The 16,560-nt window shown below is 37.1% G+C and overlaps 2 protein-coding genes and 1 non-coding gene across 4 annotated transcripts; 1 reads left to right on the top strand and 2 right to left on the bottom strand.

The window, feature by feature from the left end:
* The first annotated feature begins 1,096 nt into the window (after positions 1-1,096).
* On the top strand, positions 1,097-4,519 carry LOC131299956 (uncharacterized). 2 transcript variants are annotated; one of them, XM_058325546.1, is made up of 3 exons: positions 1,097-1,239; positions 1,493-1,902; positions 4,205-4,519. In XM_058325546.1, exons 2-3 carry the CDS (start codon positions 1,529-1,531, stop codon positions 4,209-4,211), a joined length of 381 nt encoding a protein of 126 aa, XP_058181529.1. In that variant the 5' UTR covers positions 1,097-1,239; positions 1,493-1,528; the 3' UTR covers positions 4,212-4,519. The 2 variants fall into 2 exon arrangements, with proteins under 2 accessions (XP_058181529.1, XP_058181528.1); XM_058325545.1 differs by having other exon boundaries at positions 1,159-1,902.
* LOC131302132 (U6atac minor spliceosomal RNA) lies at positions 2,805-2,936 on the bottom strand. Its single transcript, XR_009191607.1, has one exon. It is a non-coding gene; the product is annotated as a U6atac minor spliceosomal RNA (small nuclear RNA).
* A 690-nt stretch (positions 4,520-5,209) lies between the features above and the next one.
* On the bottom strand, positions 5,210-6,500 carry LOC131299958 (uncharacterized). The gene is made up of 4 exons (XM_058325547.1): positions 6,119-6,500; positions 5,937-6,013; positions 5,706-5,862; positions 5,210-5,616 (listed from the first exon to the last, which is right to left on the bottom strand). The coding sequence occupies exons 1-4, from the start codon at positions 6,137-6,139 to the stop codon at positions 5,530-5,532; spliced, it is 342 nt and encodes a 113-aa protein (XP_058181530.1). The 5' UTR covers positions 6,140-6,500; the 3' UTR covers positions 5,210-5,529.
* Between the last annotated feature and the right edge of the window lie 10,060 nt (positions 6,501-16,560).

Raw genomic sequence — 16,560 nt, forward strand, 5'->3', positions numbered from 1 at the left:
CCCATTATATAATATGGACGGATTAAAAAAATATGGATTGAGATTGCCACCTTCATAAACTACGGTCAAGTGGAAGGATAATATGTGGTCAGTATAACAATTACCTTTTAAAAAAAGAGGAACGAATGTTACTTTTTGTATTGTTCATTACCAGAAAAAGTACTTTTCTAAAGAAAACCAATCACGAATAAGGGTCATCATCGGGCCGGGCCGGCCCAGCCTGTCAAGTCACTGCTCAAGCCCGCCCGCGGCCGGGCCAACCGGGCTTTTTCTTTTTGGCAGGCCGGGCTACCTACCATAAATTGAAGCCCAAGCCCGGCCCATGGGCTAGCCCAATTGGCGGGCCGGCGGGCTTAAATTTCCTTGGGTAAAATTAAACCAAGGGAAAAAAAAAGGATTTTGTGGGATTTTGGGCTAAAAGGAGGGCCCGTTGGCGGGCTTTTGGGCGGGTACCACGGGCGGGCTACCGGGCGGGCTCACGGGCGGGCCGAGTAAAAATTCATAGGCCCGAGCCCGTCCATTACAAACTATGGGCCGGGCTAGCCCGCCCGTTTTACGGGCTCGGGCCAGGTAAAAGCCCGCCGGGCCGGACGGGCTTCGGGCGAGTCACGGGCCTTCGGGCTAAATGATGACCCTTAATCACGAACGGCTTTTACTTTTATTTTATTCGCAACAATCTGGAACGGCTTTTACTTTTATTTTATTCGAACAAATCTGGAATGGCTTTTACTTTTATTTTATTCGAACCAATCTGGAACGGCTTTTATCTTATTCGAACCAATCTGGAATGGCTTTTACTTTTATCTTATTCGAACCAATCTGGAACGGCTTTTACTTTTATTTTATTCGAACCAATATGGAACAGCTTTTACTTTTATTTTATTCGAACATCACATGATCTTTTCAATTATTGAAGTGATTTAAAAGTAAAAGCCGTTCCAAATTGGTTGGAAAGTAAAAGCCGTTACACATTTAAATAATTGAAAAGATCACGTGCGGTTCGAATAAAAGTAAAGTAAAAGCAAAATGTAAAATATTCGAATCAAAATATTCGAACCAAAATGTATACATTTTGCTTCTGTCATAAACGTACTTTACTCTCTCTCTCTCTCTATCTATATATATAATATATATATACACACACTTACGCACAACAACTCAAGAAAAAAAAATACTAGAAGAAAAGAAAAACTCGACAAAGAAGGAAAAGCAAGAGGAATTAAAGGATCTCCAAATTAGGTGAGTTCAATCAATGGTTTTTAATTTTGTGGTTAATAGATCTCCAAATTGTATTTTTCCTTCCTTTTTCATAGACATAAAGATGGGAGGTAACAGTAGTCAAGATTGTTTTTTGATTTTTTTGTCCCGAAGAAAAGAAGTGGGAGTTGAAGAGGAGAGAAATTTAGTGGATCAAAAAAAAAAAAAAAGGTGAGAAATATAAACACTTGCGAAAAAAATTCAAAACATTATGTACAAAAGTATTTTATTGCAGCAAGAACTGAAGATTGGAGAGCAGATCAAGGTCGAAATGCCGATTGGAGAGCAGATCAAAGATGAAAAACGCAAGATCGAAGATGAAAAATGCTGGATCAAAGTTGAAAAAAGTAGGATTGAAGATGAAAAACGCAGGATCGAAGATGAAAAACGCAAGATTAAAGATGAAAAACGCAGGATCGTAGATGAAAAACGCTGGATCGAAGATGAAAAACGCACAATCGAAGATGAAAAACGCAGGATCGAAGATGAAAAACGCAGGATCAAAGATGATAAACGCTGGATCGAAGATGAAAAACGCTGGATCAAAGTTGAAAAACGAGCGATCGAAGATGAAAAACGCAGGATCGAAGATGAAAAACGCAAGATCAATGATGAAAAACGCAAGACCAAAAATGAAAAACGCAGGTTAGCATCTGTCGAAACCCTAGATGATGGAATGAGGTTGGACCCAGTTCGAAATAATTGCCGTCGAGTGTTTTTAAGTTGGTTTCGACCCACTTTGAGGGAAGAAATGACCGAAAACCGACACCCCCCCCCCCCAATATATCTATATATATATATATATATATATATATATATATATATATATATATATATATATATATATATATATATATATATATATATATATATATATATATACAAACACACACACCACGGATCAAGTGAGGGATCCTTCACTTTGTTAAAATGCTGGACTTTCATTTCCCGATCAAATTTTGAAAATCCGAACCGTTCAATGTGTGCAGAAAGTGATTTTAAGGGTCCCCGCGAGAAATCAGCAAAAAAAATGACTGGGAAGAGCTTCATCCGAGCAGTTTTTTTTGAACCGGTCAATGAAAACTCTCGGATGAAGCCCTTCCTGGTCATTTTTTTTGCTGATTTCTCCCGAGGACCCTTAAAATCACGTTCTGATCACTTTAAGCAGCTCGGATCATCGAAATTCAATCGGGAAGGGGAGTCCCGCATTTTAATAAAATGCGGAATCCCTCACCGGAACCTGACTCTGTGTGTGTGTGTGTGTATATATATATTATATATATGTTTTTTGCCTGTTGAGTCCGACAGACCCGATCCGGATCTGTCGGTAACTGAATCGTATGTATCGTACGATTCAGCGATTCTTGAATCGATTCGATCGATTTTGTTCACGATTCTACCCCATTTGCGATTCTCAGTATCTGTTTAAATCGATTTTACCTCGTATCAAACCGAATCATACGATTCGAATTATGAATCGTACAATTTCGACAACTATGCGTGGGAGAGCTTGAAAGCATTTGTCAGACTTTTTTTTTTTTGGTTTCTAAAAATTTGGGTTAGAGATCGACAGAAATGGATAGCCTTAACCGGACCGGACGTGTCTGGAAACAGGAAAGCCCGAAAGCTATTCCCGTCCCTGTCTGGGAAGATGCCAACCGTCTCCAGTCCAGCTCCTCTCCAATCTATAGGGCGTGTTTGATAGGAGGTTTGGGAGGGGGGATTGGATTAATAATCCTATGGGAATCCTAATACCTTGTTTGGTAAGGTTTTTGTGGATGGGACTAGTTGTCCCATGGGATTGTTAATCTCCGAAAATGGTGTATTAGCAATACCATGGGGGGTATTACTACGAATCCCATCTCCGTGGGATTGAGCAAAACTAGTGTAAAAACTCACATCAATTTCAATTTCAATCCTAATCATAGCCAAAACAAACATGTTATTTATAATTCTACAATCGAATCCTGTGCAAAACAAACATGAATAAATGATTCATCCCCTCATTAATAATCTCACCTCATTACGAGTCCTCCCAAAATAAAATCTACAATCAAACATGCCCATAGGGAATTGGAGGATCCTCCAATTCCACTTTATATTGTGACAAGTGGCATCTAATGCATACAATGGTTAGGATTAACCTATTAACCCCCTTCCCAATTTCAGCTCATCTCGTACTCTACAGGCACCCAATTACTCCCCAAATTTCTTAACACCGTCTTCCTCCCGTTAACCCTATTCCCTCCCTCAATTTTCACGAGCCTCTGTTTCCCTCCATCATGAAAAGTAGATCTTCCCACCAAAAAGAGAAACATAGTCGTCTTCCTCACGTTAACCCTGCCCCTTAAGGTTTTCATCTCTCCATTACCCATCAACGTGTTCTTTTTAAAACAGAGCATCTCATTTTTGCAGGAAGTTTCTTCCCAACTCTCTTTAATTTCGATGTTTGATTTTGTGAAGATGTAATTCAATTTGTAATTATTTTTATTTGGATTCATGGATCAGAGAGTGAACGCCTTGAATTGAATTGATGTTCCATCCCAACATTGGTCAAGTTTATCACGTCATGATATGGTACCCATAATTGTAACATATAAGTATGAGTTCTTTAATTCGATGTATGGTTAATTATTGTTGCCATGGAGTGTTATATTTTAAACACAGCATCTAATCCCAAACTCATCTTCAAAACTTTGTTTATCGAAGAAAAAATAAGAGAAACACTTTATTCTCGCATTAGGCTTTTAATTACAAAATCCTGAATGTAATGTGCTCAACGATCACATGATCCATAATGTGAAAATGTGTACTGACCATTTTGTAACTGCAAGTGGCGAAATGTGAGGTGAAGAAAGATTGGAATATTGCCTTCTCCAAGTTAAGAGTTCTATAGATCTTTTCTCTAGTTTTAAATGTGATGAGTAACTCAAAATTTGTGTGGCAGGAATTGAAGCCTGTTTGCTCACCCAAAAAGATGTGAGAGAGAGTTTCAAGACAGAACTGGGGACGATGAATGGGATGCCTTCCGAGAAACAATAGTCACTTCTGAGACTTCAGCTTGTATGACTGTTTTCTTCAGTTTGTATGTGCGCTTGTTATACCGTATTTATGTAAGGAAATATCCTGAAGTTCATACCTAGCTTGTAGTTGAATGTGTAAGATATATATCTGCAGCATTTTGTAGCATTTGATGTTGCCGTTGTTGCTGATGCCTGACGATGTTTGTGTCCTTGGAATAAACTGACGTATTCGCGCGTTATTCTGATTTCTTACTCTTTGCTTCATCCGGCATTCCTTTGGGTTTGAATCCACGGTTATTCGTTTTCTTTGGAAGATTGGTAGTTTTTTTTTTTATTTAGACAAAATAGTTCGATAGTTTGATTTCACTTGAAAATGTGATGAGATGAAGAAGGTGGTGACTCCGAAAATGCCCCGTGCGTAGGTTTGGTTTGTAAAAGGATCCGCGGTCTAAAGCTTTGAGAAAATGCATGAAACCAAACAAGGCCTGCATTTCCTCGCACATTCAAATCCATTGAACCAGCAAACAATGAAAGACCCTTTGTGCTAACAGAGAGAGAACTGATTGGTACCACTTATTGGCTTCTCTAAATTTTCTTCTGTTGTTTATGTTTTTGTATTGTGGAATTTTTTAAATCTTAAACAAGAGTAAAAGTTTTAACTGATCTCATTGTGTTGATTAATCGCCCATTTTTTTTCATCTGGTTCAAATATACAGCTCTCACATGTTCGAGAAAGAAAAAATCATTACTCCACATGCTTTCTAACCCGCTCTCACATCTCATGCGATACTTTGAACGGTGCTATTAGGCCCCGTTCCGCAACGGAAAAAAAGTCCTTATTTTTTAAGAAGGCAATTTCAAGCTCAAAAATTATGAACTTATTGAAATCTAAAAATATGCACTATGGATCTTATTTGAAAGATCTTTTATACGATGCAAAAAAAAAATTGAAAATTTATTTTTCATTTATATTATTTTTTAGTTTGAAAATGTGAAATAAGCTGCTTATTTTTTAAGAAGGTTTCTGATAGTCATTCTTGGCTCTCTGCTTGTTTTGCTAGAAAAAAAAAGCTCACAAGCTATATAATTTCAGTGAAAGAAACCATGATGAACTTTTTAATAAAACATCAGTGAAAAAAAATCCTCAAGACCTACATAATATCAATGAAAGAAACCATGCTGAAAGAAACAAAATTACAGATATAATATCATTCAAAGAAATCCTCATGAGGTGATCAGGAGTAAGGCATCACATGAAATTGCTGTAGCTAGAATTCCTCATAAATTCAACTTCTTCAGGATTCATCCAAGCTGGTGCCTCATATTTTTCAACATCCTGGTTGTAATTAGTTCCAATTAGCAACACTGAAATTAAGACATGCATTTAATCATAAATGTAGAAGTTTAAGTTAGATAGAAAAGTACCTGAGATAGAAGAGAATAAAATGGTGGATTAGAAATTTGAGTGGTAGTGACTAGAGAGGAAATACTTCCAATATGCCCATGTCCATGCATTTTTTGAGGTATGGAGTCATTGATAGTTGCATTGGATGGGCAAGAAGTTGACTTGTAAGTTGTAACCCTTCAATATTCATATCAATGGTCATAAGTCATAACTTCATTTGCAGCAGAAAAATCATAACGATACAGAATTACCTTGTATGCATCGATGATAGATTTTGATTGGAGCATCCAATCAGTTTTTGCGTATGGATATCTGTTATATCATGGCCCTAATTGATGAGCAGCACAAGTTATAAACCTTTCAAAAATAATCAATTGGTAGATACCAATCTTAAGAAAGATTAAGAACAAAATAACATCTGTTAAAAGTATACCTGAACCACCTCTCTTGCCATTGTGGGACCAAGAAACGACTCCTCATTTGAAACAACTTCTGCTGATCCACCCTTTTTTTTCTTCCCTTAATTTTTTCTCAGTCCAACTTTTTGGTCTTTTGTTTCCCTTGCGAGGAGCCTGTTTTTTCTTAAGTCTTTTTGGCTGAACGGCAACAAAATTTTCCAAAGGAGCTTCTTGTGGAGAGTCTTGTCCTTCATTAGTAGACTCATCCATATCTCGTTTGTTCTTTAAGATATCTTCAACCTTTTCAAACATCTCATTCATATAGCTAGCTACCAAGGCAGATGCCTCTTCACATTTTGCCGCTCGGGATGCAAGTTTTACCAATTCAGGGCATAGCATTCTATATCTATTGGTAACCTTCAACCACACGTCCTTTAAAGTCCTTCACGATTCTAGCCTTCGCATCTCGTGTCCATCTCTTTATCTGTTGATCTAACTATATAGTACGTTGAATATGGTTTTTATTTTCACATGTTGGTTGTTTTTATTCCATTCTTGTAACCTTATTTTTCTTCTTTGTTTTGTGTATTTTCTTCGTATTTTTTGAATTTTTCTTAGATTCAAGTGATATTTTCTAGATAAATCATCTGTCTCGATGAACTAAGTCTAAAAAGTACAAAATTATGAATGAAAGCAAAAAAAAGTTCATTGAAAACAAAAAAAATAATCAAACAGCTGTCTTATTTGTCTAAAGTGCCGTCTTATTTAAATTTTTTTTAATATCGGTCCATACTTTTATAGTTTTCAGATTCGTCTCGAGAATGATTAATCCCAAAAATTATGACATAAAGCTAAACAAAAAGTTAGAAAAAGTAAAAAATGCCGAAATAAGTTTCAAACTTATAAGTTTATACTACACCAAATTTTTCCTTTAGCGGCATTAAAAAACCGCCGGTAAAAATACATTACCGTCGGAAAAATAAATTACCGCCGGTAAAAGTTCCTTCGGCGCGCAAAACAATTGTCGGGAATACAAAAACGGCGGTAAATTACCGCCGGTAAAGGTTTCAAACTACTAACGGCGGTTTTGGTACCGCCGCTAATAGTTTCGGGAAAAAAATGACATTGCCGAGATTCAAACCCGCGACCTGTTAATTAATACCCGAGCACTTACTCACTAAGCTACATAAAATTATGTGTTTTATTAGAAAAATAATAATATTTATATTATAATGTATTATTACCGGCGGTTTTTGATTACCGCCGTTAATAGTTACTTTTACAGGCGGTTTTACATTACCGCCGGTAATAGTTATTTCTATTACCGGCGGTTTTACTAATGCCATTAATAAACAACGTTTATAATTACCTTTTGTGGCAATTTCTCATTACCGCCAGTAATAGCATCTTTTTCCGACAGTTTTGTTACTGCCAGTAAAAAACTGCCGGCAAAGGCAATTTTTGGCGTAGTATATTACAAAAACACAGTTCTTGGAATTTTTTTTTATTTACCTTCATGACAAATTTATGATGCCATAATAATGGAGACATATTTGTGATGAATTTACCATGGACTAAGAAATATTTTGAAAAATTTTTCCATGACTTTATGATAAGTTTATATGTATTCATTGCATGAATGTGAGTTAAAGTACGTAGGACTAGTTAAGATAATTTTTTCTTTGGATGTTCTATATAGTTTTGAATTCCTAATCCATTGGATAGTTTATGGTTTTACTGAAGAAAAGGAATTTTATGACTAATTTATGATCGAGTTTCAGATATTATCATATATTTCCATAAAATTTTCATAAATGTAATAAATTATAAGTAAAATGCGTCACACAATTTTTTTTTTATCCTATCAAAATCGATCTAGTTCATTCTTAATCAGTTTAAAAAGAAGTTTCATTCTCTACGTATAAAACGAAAATAAAATTTGAATTATGGAATAATATAGATACCTCTTCATCAACCAATACGACATTCCTAAAATAATAAATGCTAGCTACTTGTGAACTTTGTTTCTCGACCTTTATATTACTCTATTTTGTTGTTTAGGGCCACGATGAAGGAGTTTATCAACACGGCTGACATCTACTACCAATCGTACTCAAGAGAAGGTGAGAATAGCAGCAAAAAAATTCTTTGAAGACATCGATCAAGACAATGACGGGAAAGTGAAACAACACGAGTTTCTAGAGTTAATGCAGCAAGAAGGCCATGCGAACATGAGAAGCAAGCTCTTCGAAACTCTCGGCACGACGAGGAGGGGAACCCTACAATTCCCGGAAGTACTAGCTCTTTTCTACATTAGCAAGAGTGAAAGGCCTTTTTGTGCCGGGTGCGATGTTTTCATTCCGGGCATGTATTTCACTTGCTCCAAGTGCTACCAAAGTGACGACAACGACGGTTTCTTCCTTTGTCCGAGGTGTTTAAGGGAGAAAAAGTATACTCATAAAGAGTCCCATGGCCGTGACCAGTTCTTGGATAACTATGCTTTGCTGGCAGTCGAGAGGAAGCAAAGAATTACTCATTCGACACAGCAGAATCAGGTAATTTAACAATGAAAAGTTACTTCAAACAAATGCTAGCTCCTATAATTTTAGGCTACGTTGTTTTTTTTTTTTTTGTTTTTGATCCGAGACTTCGTTGTTAATATTTGTAAAAGTTATTTTAAAACCTTCAACAGCTTTCCGTAAGTGGGCAATGAGATTGAGCCCCTGAATTAGTCGACATTTGCAAAAACTAAACTACTAACTTATTCAAGTACATATTTTAAATTTATATGATTTTTTTTTTCTTGTCAAACAGAAGGTACCATAAATTAAACGGGAGAAACCGAGTCATAATGACAAAGTAAACATAATACATACAAGAACCATAGTTAGGTTCTAAGATAGCCAATAGTTTGTTTTCTTTTTAGCAGGTGCTGCGAACGACATCTAGAGATGCAGCATCCACATCCAATCCACTCAATGCTATTGTTCCTCATGAACCGGTGAGTATCTTACTTTTTGAAGAGGAAAAATATTCTATATTTTATTATTAAAATAAGTACCTTAATTGCCAGCATTTGATTGTACTGAGTCTGAGTTTCATTTGTTAAAAACTTGTTCAAGATTGGTTTGTTACATAAACAAACCAACATTTTTTCGAAGAAAATAAATTATACACACCGGCGGTGTGAACTCGCCCGGATTCGGTGTAAAACCTAACCAAACCGGTTCTTGTGATTTTGGTTTTGGTTTTTGTAAGATAAAAAGAAAATCGCCTGCTTAATTTGGTTTTGGTTGTAGTTATAAGTTTCGGTATTGGTTTTGGTATTACCAATACTCTAACCGAACCGTGACATTGTTATTCCTACACACATAGAATTTACTCCATTGACAAACATCAGGCATGTGTAATTAGGTGAATCCTCATCCGTTCACTTTAAATCACAATAATATGACAACTAGTAGATTATTTCTCAAAATACTTAGATCAAAGTTTAAAAAAATTATATTTACAATTTCTCTTGTCGAGACGAATCAATAATCCACAAAAGTTTGGCGCAAAACTAACAAATGTGAAAAAAATTTAAATAAGAATAAAAATTTTAGATTTAAGTTAAATTAATAAGGGGTACTTAAACAACCATCCTCAACCCATACGCGACTTATGTTTTCATCCTTGTCATTTTGAACACTTACGTTTTCATCCTTGTCATTTTGAACACTTACGTTTTCATCCTCATGTTAAAATAAACCCAATATTGCCTTTCTACATACAATTATATACTCCTTCCGTCCCACTTTGTTCCGCCTGTTTCCTTTTTAGGACGTCCCAAAAAATGGTCTATATCTCACAATTTATAATATTTTATATATTCAATATAGATCTTATTTGATAGATCTCAATTTATGTTTTTTAAACAAAGATTTCAAAATCATAAAAAAACATTATAAATTGTTAGATATAGACAATTTTTGGGACGTCCCAAAAAGGAAACAGGCGGAACAAAGTGGAACGGAGGGAGTATATAATAGCAAAGAATTTTGGGACCAATTATTAACTCAACTGGTCCCCTTGAAATCTTGTTTGACCCATTTCAAAACGTCTTCCATAAATTTTGATTAAGCATCCCGGAAATCTCGCACAACCAGTGTTAATATATAATAAGAAAATACTTCTCTTCTGCAACTCTCTCTCTAAGAAAATACTTCTCTTCTGCAACTCTCTCTCTCTCTCTCTCTCTCTCTCTCTCTCTCTCATCCCCCCCCCCCCCCCCCCCCCCCCCCCCCCCCGCCAAGCTATATCAACTCGGTCGAACCAACCACACTACCGATTAACATTACAAACCACCTTGATCATCATTATCCACACACTTTTAAATCACGCCGCCGCACACCACTGAACTCATCTGAGGATTTCGAGGGTCACCGGTGGCCAAAAAATGTTCGCCAGTTGTCGGCAAAGGCTGGGCTTGAGTCACCAGTGGTCGGCGATGCTTGGTCGGCGAGGGCTGGGCTTGGGTCGCGATGTCTGTTTTTGGTTTGATTTATTCAAGTTTTTCGATTTATTTATGTTTTGGTCAATTCATGGTTTGAAGGTTGTTTTGGTTCAATTTATTCATGGCTTCGATTTATTTATGTATTCAATCAATTCATGAGATCATGGCTTGATTTGTGGTTTGAGGACTGTTTTAATTAGATTTATTCATGTTTTGGTTCCATTCATGGTTTATTTTATTCATGTTTTTTCAATTAAATCATTGTGTAATTCTAAATTCACGGTGTATTCTCATTGGTTCATGAAATCATGGTGTATTCATGAAATCATGGTTCAGATTTGTATTTTTTAAATAAATCGTGGCATATTTATAAAACATAATTGTTTTGGTTCAATTCAAGTTGAAATATAAAAGTAATCAATCATATTTCAAATTACCATGAAATCATGAAGTATGATTGTTTTGGTTCGATTCAATTTGAAATATAAAGGTAATAGGATAAAAAAATATAAAAGTGATCAATTATATTTAAATTAGGAAAACCATTATATTTAAATCTCATTGAATTAGGAAAATAACCCAATCACATTCCACTAAATTAGGAAACCAATACAACATAATATATGTGCTATCTCATAATAAAAAGAATAAGAAAGGTAATTCACACACTAAGAGAATGGAAACATAAGCAAGAAAAGTTGGTGGGATGAAAACTTACGTGACATGACTAATGAGGATGAATATTTAAAAACTCCTTTAAGTTAAGTTCAAGAAAACGGGGCCTAATAATAAGGCAACTCACAAGTCGTTTTTTAAGGTCAGACAACTCATGCCCCACTCACTTTCAGTTTGTCTCCTAACCCCTAATTCTCAATGCATGTTAGGCAATTTAATAATCCTTGACAAACTCTTTTCTCTAATCACCCAGTTGCGTCTAAATACTCCCTTCGTTCCAAAAATTTTAAACTCTTATATCTTTCACTTTATGATATTTTTTATAATTTTGAAACCTTTTTATTATAGTTTTAATTGAAAACTATCAAATAAGATTTATATTACATATTTTTGAAAATTCATATTGGAAGATATAAAAATTTAAAGAATGACGCACATATTGAAAAAGTTCAAAGATTTTGGGACGACAGAGGGAGCAGTACTTGAAGTGATGCTACTTGAAAGTAGTAAGGCCAAACTGTCTTAAAAGAAATTGTCGAATTTGTTAGTAGTCGATACATAAAGATCATTACACCTATTCTTTATGCGTCATAAACAAGCTTAATTACTAATTTCTAAGGTTTTCGCTATATCGGTGATTAGTTTGGTTTTTTTTATTCCTGGAACTTATTATGTTCATGCTTTAAAAATAAATATGATTGATTATATACCAATACAATATAATTGCATTTTAATGTTGCTTAATTTTGTGATTTTTGTTTTTCAGCACAAGAGGAAACCCAAGTTCGAAGAATTTCTGCAAGTACTCAAAGCAGCCGGCCCTGTAGCCTACTGCGTAGCCAGCGTAGCCAGCTTATGCGCGCACCATTATGTGAGAAATTCTGCGTGGATATTTTCTATAGCATGTTTGAAGTATTAACGTTACAATCCGAATCAGGTACGAGATCCCGGATTTTGCTTTTTGTGCGGACCTCTTTTTGTTTTGGAAAATAATAATTAAGACATTTTGTGTGGATATGTCTATCAGTCTGCAGTTGAAGTATTATTTGTTAGGTGAGATATTGTTGTTATGTGGATTTTTTGTGATGATCATATGTCTGGTTTCCAAATATTATTGGAGCTTAATTAAGACATTTTCTGTAGATATTTAGTAGTATTATTATTTCATATGTGAGACACCAACTCGGTGCCGATTAAGGCTGTGTTGGAATTTTATGAGGGGCCAACGAAAGCGTTTGAAGGGACCTTCTCGTACATCGATTGACTTACCTGCTGTCTCCCTTTCAAAAAGAAAGCCCCATTCTGAACCTCTTCCTCAGGGAGAGGAGCGAGCAGCTAGAGGAAGTCTCACTGCAGAAATAAACGGAAGGGGAGAGCAGGATGAAGCAAGCAGCAGAGACGCCAACGAATTAATCCTTAAATAGGCGAAGGAGCGTATCTAAATTAGTTGTTGATCTTTACTATTGTATAACCGCAAGGTTATCGTCCTCCAAATGTATTTTGCAGAATGGTCTTTGCTAGCCCAAATTAAGGTTTCTGTAACGCTCCAATTTTCGGAGACATTATTTGAACATTGTTTTTTTTTTTCTCAGCAAACGAAACATTTTATATAGCTCGAAAGGGTACATCAAGAAAAGAGCATTTAAGCATAATGAGCTTGGATACTCTGGAAAAGAAAAGCATTCAACAGAAAGTTGGATAAAACACCTTAGACTACAATACAATTGTAATTTCTAGATATACCATCTAGAAAAACCTTAAAATCAACCGCAGTGTAGACTTTGATGTTGAATTTCGCCTTCATCCACATCGCAACCCTGATTTTGACCATATCCCCCACCTCCCACGGATGTTTTCTAGAGTTGTTGAAAATACGGTCGGTTCTTTCCAACCATATGGACCATAGTGTAGCATAGAAGCAAGATTTCCAAATCTGTTTCTCCAGGTTGAGGTACCCATTATCAAGCCACCAACTCACTAAAATCAGAACAGAGGCTGGGCATGCCCGCTTGACCTTCCACCAATCCAAAATGATAGACCACACAGTCCAAGAAAGTGGCAATGGATGAATAAGTGCTGATGGGTTTCCAGATGCAACGAACAAAGAGGGCATAAAGCCAATTGGATCTCACTAATGATGCTCCTGCTCAAAAGAAGAGACCGAGTTGCCGCCTTCTCCTTGACAGCCATCCACGCAAAGAGCTGATCCCATTTCCCATATGCTGATTTAATGCTAAAAGTTCCGTCAGCCGACCACCTCCAATGTAAATGGTCAGGTAGAGATGGATTTAGAGTCACACCTAGAATTTGCTGAATTAAATTATCCAACTCTTGCCTCTCTCGTCCGAAAGCCCTTCTACAGAAGGGCAGCTCCCATGAGCCTCCATCTGCCTCACTCCTCATATTACAAATCATTTCCTTCTTTTGAACTGATAGTAGGAAGATTCTTGGGAATTTCGTTTTCAACGGAGTCTCTCCCAGTCAGGAATGCTCCGAAAACAAGGTCGCGTTTCCTGAGTTAACTTTGATCCTAAAGCTCTCTCGTACTGAATAGCCCAGCTATGAAGATAGATCCTCCAGAGAGCAAATGTCCACCCAGAGTTTAGATATGGAGCCTGAACCATTAGTATATGGGAGCCAGCAATTTGCATCCAACCTGTACTTCCCTTTGATAACTTTTGCCCAGAGTAATTCTTTATTGTTGCCGAATCTCCACCACCACTTGGCCAAGAGTGCCAAGTTTTGCTGAAGCATCCTCTTTACCCCCAACCCCCCGTCGTCTTTTTTCCTTGCTATCTCATCCCATTTAACCAAGTGCATCTTCTTTTTGTCTGCCGTATCACCCCAAAAAAAATTCCTTTGTAGTTTCTCCAGTTTTCTTGCTACTGCAACTGGCATTTTAAACAGCGGCATAAAATAAATAGGCACATTTCCAATGTTGGAATTAACAAGAGTTAGCCTTCCTCCCTATGAGATACATCGGCTTCTCCAAACACTCAAGAGATTTTCAGTCCGTTCGATAACAGGATCCCAGGTCTTAATCCTACCACGGTTTGCACCCAACGCCAATCCGAGGTACTTGATAGGAAGATGTTCCACTTTGCATCCCATTATTTCCGCTGGCAACACCACAGCTTCATGCGGAACATTCACTCCACTAAGAGAACTCTTTGAGAAGTTAATTTTCAGACCTGACATCAATTGGAAGCACCTTAGGATTCTTTTGATATTTGCCATCTCTTCTAGATCATTATTGCAGAAGAGAATGGTATCATTCACGAACTGTAAGTGTGAAATAGAAACCCCATTGCGTCCCAATTTAGTACCTTTGATAATATTTCTCTCCTTAGCTCTTTCTAGCATTAAGTTGAGTGCCTCCGTTTGCTATATTAAATAGAAAAGGTGATAGGGGGTCACCTTGTCTGAATCCCCTCTGCATATTAAATTCCTTAGAAGCCAAACCGTTGATCAAAATGGACATAGACCCCGATGAGACACACTCCAAAATCCATCTGCACCACATATCCCCAAATCCAAACCGTGCTAGCATATCAGTCAAAAAATTCCAATTGACACAGTCGTACGCCCTTTGGAAGTCAAGTTTTAGGATAAGTCCTCCATTCACACTATGTTTCCAGCTGTGTATAGCCTCATTGGCTATGAGAATACCGTCCAGAATTTGCTTCCCACCCACAAATGCAGCTTGAGCTTCCCCAATAATAGATGGCATGTGCACTTTGATTTTATTTGCCAACACTTTAGAGAGAACCTTGTAGACCCAACCCACCATACAAATAGGCCTATAATCATTGAAAGACACCGGGCATGCTACCTTAGGAATCAAAGCAACAAAGGTGGAGTTGATACCTTTAGTGAGCTTCCAGTTGGCATGGAACTCTGAAAAGAATGGTTGTACCGTCTCTTTCATAAACTCCCATCCTTTCTTTACAAAAGAAAAATTGAAACCGTCGGGGCTAGGGGCTTTAAGGTAGAGCTGCTAGAATTTCCTTCTCCTCAAAAAGATTCTCAAGTAGTAAGGCTGTCTCTATACTTAGTTTCCTAGGGAACAAACCTCCCAACAAAGGTCTGATTCTCCTTTCCTCTGAAAAATTATTTCGGAAAAAATTTGAGGCAGCTTGTCTTATTTGTTCTGGCTCGACGACCGTCACTCCAGCAACCTTTACTGATTCCACCAAATTCCTTTTGAATCTGTTGTTTGCCGTGATTTGAAAAAATTTGGTGTTTCTATCGCCCAACTTCAGCCACTTTATTCTGGATTTTTGTTTCCAAAAGGACACCGAAAGCTTTGAGAGTCTCCAAAATTCCGACTTTGCTAGGCATCTTGACGCTTTTTCCTCTCAGTCAGTGGCCCATTTTCAGCTAGAATATCAAACTGATGTAGTTTGGCTTCGGTATCTTACAGTGCACTATTGATATCCCCAAATTCCTCTTTATTCCACACCCTCAATCTGTCTTTAATGGCTCTTAGTTTCTGTACGATGATAAACCCAGCCCATCCATTCAGTTGAAACTCCTCCCAGGTCTGTTTCGCTAGCTTCATGCACTTGGGATCATCTAGCCTAATATCCTGAAACCTAAAAGGTTTAGGACCCCAACCCCTATTATCATCACGAAGCATAATAGGACAATGGTCCGAAATTGGCCTTGGTAACCCCCATTGAAGGACCTTAAACCTATCAATGAAAGATTGAGATAACAAAAATCTATCCAAACGGCTATGTATTGCATAGTTTTGATAGTTTGTCCGTGTGAACTTCCTACCCAACATAGGAATGTCCAAGAGTTCCATACTATTGCAAAACACCCTGAAATCCCTCATACCTCTCTCCACCCTAAAGCACCCCACTCTTTCAGAGACCTCCTTGATTTCGTTGAAATCATCCCCGATACACCATGGAACCTGGGAATTATTTTTAAGCACCAACAATTCTTCCCAAAGTTCTCTACGAGAGACCACTAAGTTAGGAGCATAAATATTTACCAAGGTACAGGGGAAATCAACAATTGACCCTTGGACCAAAATGAAATTTCTATGAGCAAGCGCCGCAGAGGCTTTAAAGAAAGACTCATTCCAAACAGTAAGCAAACCCCCTGATGCACCTATAGAGTTTGAGCATGCATACTCAAAATTACTTGCCCCCCACAGCCGTTGCACCTCTATGCGATTCACTGACTCCAACTTAGTCTCTTGAACAAACAACAAATCTGGTTTTCGTTTTTTAATTAACTTAGAAAGAAATCTTTTTTTAACTCTGCTCCCCAGGCCTCTAATGTTCGAAGATATTA

This window comes from Rhododendron vialii, chromosome 9a (genome assembly GCF_030253575.1).
Source record: "Rhododendron vialii isolate Sample 1 chromosome 9a, ASM3025357v1".
Lineage (NCBI taxonomy): Eukaryota > Viridiplantae > Streptophyta > Magnoliopsida > Ericales > Ericaceae > Rhododendron > Rhododendron vialii.